The following is an 11,150-nucleotide window of genomic DNA, read 5'->3' on the forward strand; positions in this document are numbered from 1 at the left end:
TCACCCTGCGTTGACGTCTGGAGAAGCGCAGAGGCATAGGCGGTGGTTTTCCTAGTCGCAAACGTCTAATTAACTGTGCCTTTCAGTTAGTTGTCGCGTTTCTCTCACTTTCAACCTCTGCTCAGGTTTCCAGGTAATGATGTGGTGAGTGCCCTTCGTAGGACTCTTCAACCGTTGGTGCCCAGGCTGCACGTATGGATAGGAGGTGTGGTGGTTTGACAGGTGGAAAACGTCCAATTACCGCCTTTATGCGGTTGAAAGGTAACAAACACCTCCGCGGTCAAGAGCTTCGACCTGTGGGTCAGGTTGATCGAAGCGTAGATGTTCGGTCGCGGCCACGGGGATTGGTCTAGTTGGGATGGCTGATGTTACACGGCAGCTCGAGAGCCCCACTCCCACATTGTTCTGTCCACTTACCTGCAAATACAAAAGCACACACACACACACACACACACTCGTCGGCGTGTCCGAGCGACACGCCTACCAGACGCTATGATCACTATATCGCTTTATAAAGTTTTATCCGCTTGTGGCTGACAGTGCCTACAGACGAATGCCTACTCCTGTCGTTTGGAATGGCCGATAGCAAGGTGCGCGACTCCTGTGGGTGCTAGGAAACCATCGAGCACCTATTTTGTACCTGCCCTCGCTACGATATACAACGCCTCTCTCTTCGGTCAACTTTACACCGACTGGACTGAAGACCGTTCACCGAGTGAATGATAATTGGACCATGGCCACACCTGTAACTGACACGAAAAGCGATTCCTGCACTAGTTCAGTACTAGAAGTGCACCTGCTTAAGGGAGCGTTTATAGCGGCCCTGTGTATAGTGTGCCTCCCACACCCACTCAGTGCTTACTCTCCCCCTTCTTCCTCTTTCTATTCCCCTTTCCTCCGCCCCCAGTGTAGGGTAGCAAACCGGGTGCTCGTCTGGTTGACCTCCATGCCTTTCCTCTCCTTCCTTTCCCTCTTTACTGTCTCTCCGTCTTCCTCTTGTCTAGCCGTGGTCAAGACAGAAAAAGGTTGCCTACCACAATAACATCACTAGCCGATACGTGCAAAACATGTTCCTAAAAAAAACTGAGCTTGCGGCCCCGGCTGAACTTGCCTGCGTTCTGATCCTAGCCAAAGGCGACCATCTCATCAGTCTCCCGTTTCTTTCGACATTTGCTTCAGCCATGCAGGAGGGCCTTGGTCACTGTCGACCGTGAATTTAGCGCCTTGAATATCGCATCCTTTCTTTTGGATTGCCCATTCCATGCAAAAACATTATTTCTCCGAGGTGCTAACCACCTCTTCTCGCGGTGTCAGTTTTTGACGGAGGTACCCCATTGGATGCGCTTCACCGCTTTAGTTAATTTGGGCAAGGACGACATCTGAACCACGGTTACTAGCGTCACACCAGAGAATCCATTCTCTGCAGAAATCTGGCCAGACAAAAAAGGGCCATGCACACAAAGCTTCCGTCTCGAGCAACCCACATTTTCCGAATAAGCTCCGCTAACTTTCAACTGGCGTGCGGTTCACGCACTAGCGTTTTCTTTCTCTGGTCCACAAATGACCCGCGCTAATGAAAGATCCAAAATATGTGGCGCAACTTGCGCACTTGAACTTCCACCAAGATTTGAGTTTACTTCTAAGTTCTACAATGCGCGCTCTAAACGCTACTAAAATGCTGCTGTCTGATGAATACACAAGCGAGACACGCACCAACGTTTTTCTTCTTTGTGTCCGAGAATGATGTGCATCAAAGGGACAGTTCTAGCCTTTCTAAAATGTGTGGTTCAGCGGCCCATTTAATAGCATGTTTGACTTTCAACGAAAAATTTCACGAGCCTGTCTAAATGGAAACTGATAATAAAGCCTCCCACTACAGGTTTTTTACAAACCTAGACTTGGCGGTGCAAACGTACAAAACAATGAAGCCTATATGCTTAAAAAGAGCGACATATCAAAATACAAAGTTCCCAAACTTTAACGCCTTGAAAAACGTCTCCTTAAACCTTAATCGAGTGGGGCGCTCTCTGATATCTCGTGTGAAACTTGTCTACCCGGGAATACAAAGGGCACCTATGTCATTCTCCCCGATGTAGAGGAGTGGTACCTTTTGTATTGTCCAACTGCCTTTCTGGCATTGCCTTCGGAATGCACTACTTGGTATCACTACGTCGGGTCGCCGGATTGGCGCGTTCTCCCCAGCCAGAGAGGCTGCACTTCCAAAAGAACTAAAGGAGGGCGAACGTAATTGCCCGCTGGGTTTTGTCTCTCCCCTCGCCACCCAACGTCGCTTTCTTTGCAACCTCGTCTGACCAATCGGACGCACTCTGACTCGAGACATTCCAACCGACAAACGCGCCTTTCTATGCCTTCCATTGTGCTCCCCACAGATTTCAGTGGCTTTAGATTTGTTCAGATGCGTTGCTTTCTTTGACGCGTTTCTGAATTTGCGACGCCTCTTTCTCTTAGCACTGTTGGTGCTCATTTCCGAATACATTTTATTTATTCCTATTTGTGGTTCCTCAACCTGACCAACTTCCTGAATTTCTGTCTAGGAAATCAGAAAGATTTCCACCTCCGGTTAACTCTGCCTCCTGAAGTAGCTATTTCATCCTTTTTTCTTTGTACGGAGTTCTTCAACGTAATTAAGCGCCGACTCGTTAAGATTTCCTCCTCCGGCTGAACTATGCCTCCCGAGCTAGCTACTTCAACCTCGTTCTCTGCACCATGTTCCGCATCGCAACACATGCCTTTTCTTCTTTCTGATTTTCTGTTGAGGAAATTAGAAGTATTTCCTACTGTCGCTTAACTACGCCTCCCGAGCTAGCTAATTCGTCGTCTTTCTTTGCACTGCGTTTCACGCCGTAACACAGCACCTGATCTTTCTGAATTCATTTCGAGGTAATCGGGAGGATTTCCCTCTCCGGCTTGACTACACCTCTCGAGCTAATTACTAGATCGTCTTTCTTTGCACTGTGTTCCGCGTCGTAACCCAGCGGCAGACCTCCCTTCTGAATTTTGGTCGAGGAAATCGGTTCCTCCCGAAATTCCTCTGCGGAGAGCTTCCATTTAGCGAGCAAACCCACCTTCACTAAACTGTACTTGCCTGCCTCGGCAGAGCTCAGTCGGACTGCGACCTGCGCTACTTCTCCTGGCATCAGCTCAAACAAACGCTTCGGCCATCTGGGCTGGTGAAATAATCAAATCTCACACATCGATTCCAGATTAATCAGGTACGGAACGATGTCATCGCCTGTTTCGTACGGCTGAAGCAAACTCGTCATTTCTACGCTTTGCATTTGTGGTGGCGCCGTATCTGACCTGCGCATTGATCTCACTATCTCTCGTCTTATACGGGTGTCCCATGGCGCATGTCTGATCGCGAGCAAGCCCAATATGGATAGAAATTCTCGGTCACGATTTGTTCCTTTGAGCAAGCTGCGCGAGGGAGCCAATCGTTGTCGAGAATTTCGATCCGGATCGGGCATCACAGCAATCGAAAGTGGGCCTGCGACACCGGTATTATTTCCGACAGCTCAATTTCATGCGGTGTCTGCTTCTCTTGGTACTCGCGCTCTTTCTCTTCCGCTCTTTCTTTGCTCTGGCGCATCTTCACTTCCGCTCTTTCTATCCTCTCGCTCTCCTCTTCCTTTTCGCTCGCCCGCGTCGAAACCCACTTCGTGAATCGTCATACGAATTACAGGCTTCCTCAACTTATGGTTAATCTATATACCGAGCTCTGCTGCTAAGAGCAACAGCTCCTATTTCTTTACCGCTGTATTATCCATGCTTTTCGAAAGCTGACTACAACTGCCTGAGAATGCAGGGTCAGTGTGACACGCGATATCAGTACACAACAATAACCCACATCAGAAGTTAGCATTAGGATAATGTCAATGGCGAGTGGGGTGAGTCAGGCACCAATCGCCGCGAGTTCTGTTTGGTTTCGTATGAAGTAGAATTCTGACATCAGGGCGCGTAACTTGTATCATAGGCTCCCAGGACCCTATGCTAGTACTTACATTCCAGCCTTCGCAAACTCCTATACGTTTACAAGTTCCACACAACTGCTCAGCAAATAGCAGTGAGCGACCTGAGGCAGTCGACCGCTTTTGGTCTCTTGGCAGGAACGTAAAATAATTTAGAAGGCTTGATCGAAAGCGCTGGTTTTACCGTCACGGTCAGAATCACCCCTAAACTATTCGAATTTAGGATGTCATACTGACTGCTGTCGCTCTAAGCAGCACGAGCAAACGCGCACGACACGATATCATCATCATCAGCAGCAGCAGCAGCCTGGTTACGCCCATTGCAGGGCAAAGGCCTCTCCCATACTTCTCCAACGACCCCGGTAATGTACTAATTGTGGCCATTTCGTCCCTGCACACTTCTTAATCTCATCCACCCACCTAACTTTCTGCCGCACCCTGCTACGCTTCCCTCCCCTTGGAATCCAGTCCGTAACCCTAAATGGCCATCGGCTATCTTCCCTCCTCATTACATGTCCTGCCCATGCCCATTTCTTTTTCTTGATTCCAACTAAGAGGTCATTAACTCGCGTTTGTTCCCTCACCCAATCTGCTCTTTTCTTGTCCCTTAACGTTCCACCCATAATTCTTCTTTCCAAAGCTAGTTGCGTCGTCCTCAATTTAAGTAGAACCCTTTTCGTAAGCCTCCAGGTTTCTGCGCCGTAGGTGAGTATTGGTAAGACACAGCTAATAGACACTTTTCTCTTGAGCGATAATGGCAGCCTGCTGTTCATGATCTGAGAATGCCTGCCAAACGCACCCCAGCCCATTCTTATTCTTCTGATTATTTCCGTCACATGATCCGGATCCGCCGTCACTACCTGCCCTAAGTAGATGTATTGCCTTACCACTTCCAGCGTATTGTACACTACGCTACGTACACTCGCTACGTATTGTAAATTGGTGTTCTCTTTCGAGACTTAAACATTACTTTAGTTTTCTGCAGATTAATTTTTAGACCCACTCTTCTGCTTTGCCTCTCCAGGTCAGTGAGCATGCATTGCAATTCGTCCCCTTAGTTACTAAGCAAGGCAAGATCACCAGCGAATCGCAAGTTACTAAGGAATTCTCCATTACCTTTTATTCCCAATTCTTCCCAATCCAGGTCTCTGAATACCTCCTGTTACCACGCTGTGAATAGCATTTGAAAGATCGTATCTCCCTGCCTGACGTCTTACTTTATTGGGATTTTGTTGCTTTCGTGATGGAGGACTATGGTGGCTGTAGAGCCGCTATATATATCTTTCAGTATTTTTACATATGGCTCGTCTACACACTGATTCCGTAATGCATCCATGAATGCTGAGGTTTCGACAAAATCAAACGCTTTCTCGTAATCAATGAAAGCTATGTATAAGGGTTGGTGATATTCCGCACATTTCAATATCACCTGATTGATAGTGTGAATATGGTCTGTTGTTGAGTAGCCTTTACTGAATCCTGCCTGGCCCTTTGCTTGACAGACGTCTAAGATGTTCCGGATTCTATTTGCGATTAACTTACTGAATTGTTTGTAGGCAACTGACAGTAAGCTGATCGGTCTATAATTTTTCAAGTCTTTGGCGTCTCCTTTCGTATGGATCAGGATAGTGTTAGCGTTCTTCCAAGATTCCGGTACGCTCAAGGTCATGAGGCATTGCGTATACAGGATGGCCAGTTTCTCTACAACAATCTGCCCACCATCCTTAACCAATCTGTTCTTACCTGATCCTCCCCAGCTGCCTTCCCCCTTTGCATAGCTCCCACGGCTTTCTTTACTTTTTCCGGCGTTACCTGTGGGATTTCGACTTCCTCTAGACTATTCTCTGTTCCATTATCGTCGTGGGTGCCACTGGTACTGTATATATCCCTATAGAACTCCTCAGCCACTTGAACTATCTCATCCATATTAGTAATGATATTGCCGCCTTTGTCTCTTAATGCGTACATCTGATTCTTGCCAATTCCTAGTTTCTTCTTCACTGCTTTTAGGATTTCTCCTTTACTGAGAGCATGTTCAATTCTATCCATGTTATAGTTCCTTATGTCAGCTGTCTTACGCTTGTTGATTAACTTCGAAAGTTCTGCCAGTTCTATTCTAGCTGTAGGGTTAGAGGCTTTCATACATTGGCGTTTCTTGAGCAGATCTTTCGTCTCCTGCGATAGCTTACTGGTATCCTGTCTAACAGAGTTACCACCGACTTCTATTGCACACTCCTTAATGATGCCCACAAGGTTGTCGTTCATTGCTTCAACACTAAGGTCCTCTTCCTGATTTAAAGCCGAATACCTGTTCCGTAGCTTGATCTGCAAATCCTCTATTTTCCCTCTTACCACTAACTCAGTGATCAGCTCCTTATGTACCAGTTTCTTCCGTTCCCTCCTCAGGTCTAGGCTATTTCGAGTTCTTACCATCCTATGGTCACTGCAGCACACCTTGCTGAGCACGTCCACATCTTGTATGATGCCAGGGTTAGCGCAGAGTTTGAAGTCTATTTTATTTCTAGTCTCGCCGTTCGGGCTCCTCCACGTCCACTTTCGGCAATCCCGCTTGCGGAAGAAGGTATTCATTATCCGCATATTATTCTGTTCCGCAAACTCTACTAATAACTTTCCCCTGCTATTCCTAGTGCCTATGCCATATTCCCCCACTGCCTTGTCTCCAGCCTGCTTCTTGCCTACCTAGGCATTTAAGTCGCTCATCTGTATAGTGTATTTTGGTTTCACTCTACCCACCGCCGATTGCGCGTCTTCATAGAAGCTTTCGACTTCCTGGTTATCATGACTGGATGTAGGGGCGTAGACCTGTACAACCTTCATTTTGTGCCTCCTATTAAGTTTCACAACAAGACCTGCCACCCTCTCGTTAATGCTGTAGATTTCCTGTATGTTACCAGCTATATTCTTATTAATCAGGAATCCGACTCCTAGTTCGCGTCTCTCCGCTAAGCCCCGGTAGCAAAGGACGTGCCCGCTTATTAGCACTGTATATGCTTCCTTTGGTCTCCTAACTTCACTGAGCCCTATTATATCCCCTTTATTGCCTTCTAATTCCTCCAATAGCACTGCTAGACTCGCCTCACTAGATAACGTTCTAGCGTTAAACGTTGCCAGGTTCATATTCCAATGGCGGCCTGTCCGGAGCCAGGGATTCTTAGCACGCTCTGCTGCGTCGCAGGTCTCACCGCCGCCGTGGTCAGTTGCTTCGCAGCTGCTGGGGACTGAGGGCCGGGGTTTGATTGTTGTGTTCATATAGGAGGTTGTGGCCAAGTACTGCACCAGGGTGACCAATCCTGCTCTGGTGAGGGAGTGCGTTACCGGTTCTGGTCACCGGGGTCAGGCCACACTCCAGGCCTGTTTATGCAATTTTATCTACCCGCGGATTTTTCTTCTTTTTATTTAATCCGGTGGAAAATTGCGCGGCACCGGATTCAGACCACGGACCTCTTGCACGCGAGGCGGGTGCTCTAGCTCGACGCCACCGCTGCACCGACGCGATATAGCGGTGCCAGTTACATCAGCCGGTATTTGCGTAAACAGAGGCTTTTAAGCAAGCTGGGAAGAAACAAGAATATCAGTCGTTATTTACACTCCACTAAGCCAATTTTGGCAGAGCAGTTTTGGTTGCTACGTGGAGCAACCAGTGAGAGGCAATTTCGGTCACGTGGCGTAAAACATTTTTTGCAGCAGCACTACCAGATGATGTTGCCCTCCGCGCATTTTCGAAGGAAGGTCTGAACGTCTGATGTGTTCCGCCGACAAAGTGTGGTGATCTAAGGCAAACATTTTGATTCACAAAGTAGGTAATTTGATTCATGGCAAGAAACAGGTCATTGAATATATATATATTTTTTTAACGCATACCTGTTTGTTTACAGTGCATGTACCGCCAATTTACAATCGCAGAAACGTCTCTGCTTTCCCCCAATTGATTATTTTAACATAAAGTGCCATTTTAATTAGGTCATCGCACTAACCTTCTCGATCTTGTTATCGCACAATGGCGTATGTTGTTCACGTGCTCCTGCCACGTGGTCCTTGCCACCGCTGCAATCTTCGTTTTCCTAAAGGAGGCTTCTGCACTAAGGTTTCTTCTTTTCGCGACAAATGTGGGCAAGGTGTGCAGTTCAGTGAGCACACGCCAAAGAAAACGCGAAAGCTACACGCACACTTGAATTGGAGGTCATCATCACCACAATAATGAGAACGCAACTGAAACAGGCGGTGAAACATTCGGTCTATGCAAACTGGAAGTGCACAATATTCGCATCATGTTATCGGCGGCGAGACATACTCATGTTCCAGAATGTGAGCTGAACGGGAAAGACGTGAATTCGCAGGAGAATAATTTCTAACATTTCGCAGCTATTTCATTCAAATACAATCAGTGAAATCGGCTTTCTAAAAGCTTTTTACAGAAGAGAAAAGTACTTTCATAGACCAGTTAAACTCACCTCACAAGAAACTGCATATCGCACTCAAGTTTCAAAGCATCAGCATGCACACTTGACTTTTCTGTCCTGTTCTTTTTTAAATTATGGGGTTTGACGTGGAAAAACCACTGTCTGATTATGAGGCACGCCGTAGCGGAGGACTCCGGAAATGTGTTCGCATTTCGCCCCCATCGAAATGTAGCTGCCGTGGCCGGGATTCAATCCCACGACCTCGTTCTAAGCAGCCAAACACCATAGCCACTGTTCAACCACGGCGGGTGCATTCGTGCCCTAATGACGTTATCTGGTTTCTCTGTCTCTTCCTCTTTGCAGAGATGATACAGTAATGTGCAGTGACCTACCAGATATGGATCTCACGAAATGGGAGGAAGAACATGAAAGCGGTGAACACAGTAGCGAAGCAAACTGCTCAACCATGCCGACAAAATAGTAAGATGTGTATCTTAAGGAGGACATGCTTCAAGGCACCGTAAATGTTACGCATGGAACATGCTATAAGCTTAGCGCCGGCCAATAAAGCGCACATTTTTCCTCTTACTACTTATGTGCCTCTTATTTACGAATTTATCATTGTTCCCGTCGTTGTACAGCGAATTGACCTCATTTGTCCATTGCTGGTCTTCGTGCTTTCGTAAAGCTGCTGAAGAGAAAACAAAATGTTGCTTTATTAATTCCTTTGGCTCTCACCGTGTTTGCTTTGACATGAGTTTCTCGCAGCGCACACCGCTATCTTCACAACCAATTTGCGCTCATGATCCACATAACGTTTTCTTTTCTTACACCTCACTGTTGCCTGATTTGACCTCCGAAGTACATGCAGAAAGTTATGGCCCTAGCACAGCGTGGTCCTTGATGAGAGTGATAAAGCTTTATTAGTGTGAATGGTTCCTCGGCCTGCTAGTGGTAACGAAGTAAGCGAAACGAAAAAAATGGCCGCAAATTCCGTTTTGTACTAATGCTTCCTCGCACAGTTGCACCATGCGAAAGATACCAGATTCGGTAACCAAAGGGCAGAGCGTTAGCAGGAGTCTGTTGGCCTCCGCTGACGAATGGACGCACTTGCCAAACTAGGACTGCCACTCTTATCATGCACTTAAAACGTTTGTCATCATCAGCGAAGCTGGTCATTTGGCCCCAGGTGCATTTGTAGGAGCGCTGTCTCCTAATGAACTCTCTTGGTAGGTGCCTGTTTGTGGGATGGTGGCCGGGTTGTACAGCTTGCAACCCAACAGGCGTCTTCTCGGTGCACGGTGGCCAGTGCGCAAGAACTACAGCGTAAAGGCAACACCAGGGTGGGAGTTACGTACAAGTGGTCTGCGTCGCAGAAAAACCAGCGCGCAGAGTTTCTATCGTGTGTTGGTGTTCTCTGCGCTCTGTCTGTGTGGCTACACTAAGAAGGATGTAGGGGTTTGCTGCAACTTCGTGAAGGCACGAAGACTGTTACATCGCTGCCGCGGTTAAAGGTTGGTATCACGCTAACAGCAGCGCGCGATGCTTCATTGCCTGGTATACCGCAGCGGCCGAGAAGCGCCTACATCCTAGTTTGTAAATAAGAGCACAATTGTAAGCAGAAGGATATTAGGGCGGTTAGCGCACTCTACTCTCAATGCACACATCCAGGTTGGTGCGGGTTTGTTTCACTATTGCGTATCGAAAACTAAAGCAGCCTCAACTCCGCTTGACAACTACGTATTGCAAAGCATGATCGTTTTCGTACAGATTGGTTCTTATGAATCATATCGGCTATTTTATGGCGAACAGTTAAGGATTTCAGAGCTCAGCCTTTAAGTGCCCGTTGCTGCATTTACCGTCGGCGTATCTCGGGGTCGTCGTCGTAGGCGTAATCGAGCGAGCGTGGAGTGCAGCGGTGGATAAAAAGTCAAGAAAGCGCGAGTAGGAAAGCGGAGGAAGAGGCTACAGGTAAAGCACGAGGCGTAAAGCTCAACAGGATTGTCTGTCGAAAGGATGAGAAGAAAAGCGTAGTGCCGCTCTGCACCGACGATGGCGCGAGAGCAGAGCGTCGTGTGTTCACCTGTGGCATCTTATAGCACCTGTAGCACCTGTATCGTATAGCACCTGTATGCATAGTATCGCCTCCAACGATACTATACATGTATATGAAAACCAAGCGCTGCATTAGCGGAGGTCTGTTTGCGGCGGCTCATGTGAATCGCGCCCACACGTCAACCACGCGGTGTTTCGCGATGTCCCGATTAGGGAGGCAGTCGTGCCACACTTGGCTCCTTTTGCAACGTGCCGCAAGGGACAGGTTTTCTGCGCCAGCCAATAAAATTGCCGTGGTTGAATGCGGTTAAACCAAGTACGTCTAGCTATAGCTTAGTTTTGCGTGATTTGGGAAAGGACGAGACCATTGGTTTGCAGATATTTAATTTTACTGCTTCTCTTGGTTTAGATAGGACGAAACTTGTTTTGAAAAGGTTTGATCATGTTGCATTTCTTTTGGAGCAGAAACTACCGCATGTACAATGGCACCACAAGACAACACATGTATACAGGCGCTGCTCGGCGCCAACACCCAATGAAGTTTGATGCAGCCAGCACCTCTGGTGGTAGCGGCACGAAAGACTAACCTTGAGCCGCTGTTCGTTTTCACTCCATAATGAAGTAGGCAGGCTAAGCCCCAGTTTGACCTTGGCTGAACTCGAAGGTCAGCTTTAAGGCACCAGGC

General features: G+C 47.5%; 1 protein-coding gene across 6 annotated transcripts in view; it reads left to right on the forward strand.

Moving 5' to 3' along the window:
- LOC135899463 (salivary peroxidase/catechol oxidase-like) overlaps nt 1-9,001 on the forward strand; it is a 207,123-nt gene extending 198,122 nt beyond the window's left edge. For all 6 annotated transcript variants that reach the window (XM_065428726.2, XM_065428725.2, XM_065428728.2 and 3 more), the window contains one exon: nt 8,774-9,001. In XM_065428726.2, coding sequence (XP_065284798.1) covers nt 8,774-8,891 — 118 coding nt within the window. In that variant the 3' untranslated portion in view covers nt 8,892-9,001. The remainder of the gene's footprint in view (nt 1-8,773) is intronic.
- The last annotated feature ends 2,149 nt before the right edge of the window (nt 9,002-11,150 follow it).

This window comes from Dermacentor albipictus, chromosome 6 (genome assembly GCF_038994185.2).
Source record: "Dermacentor albipictus isolate Rhodes 1998 colony chromosome 6, USDA_Dalb.pri_finalv2, whole genome shotgun sequence".
Classification (NCBI taxonomy): Eukaryota; Metazoa; Arthropoda; class Arachnida; order Ixodida; family Ixodidae; genus Dermacentor; species Dermacentor albipictus.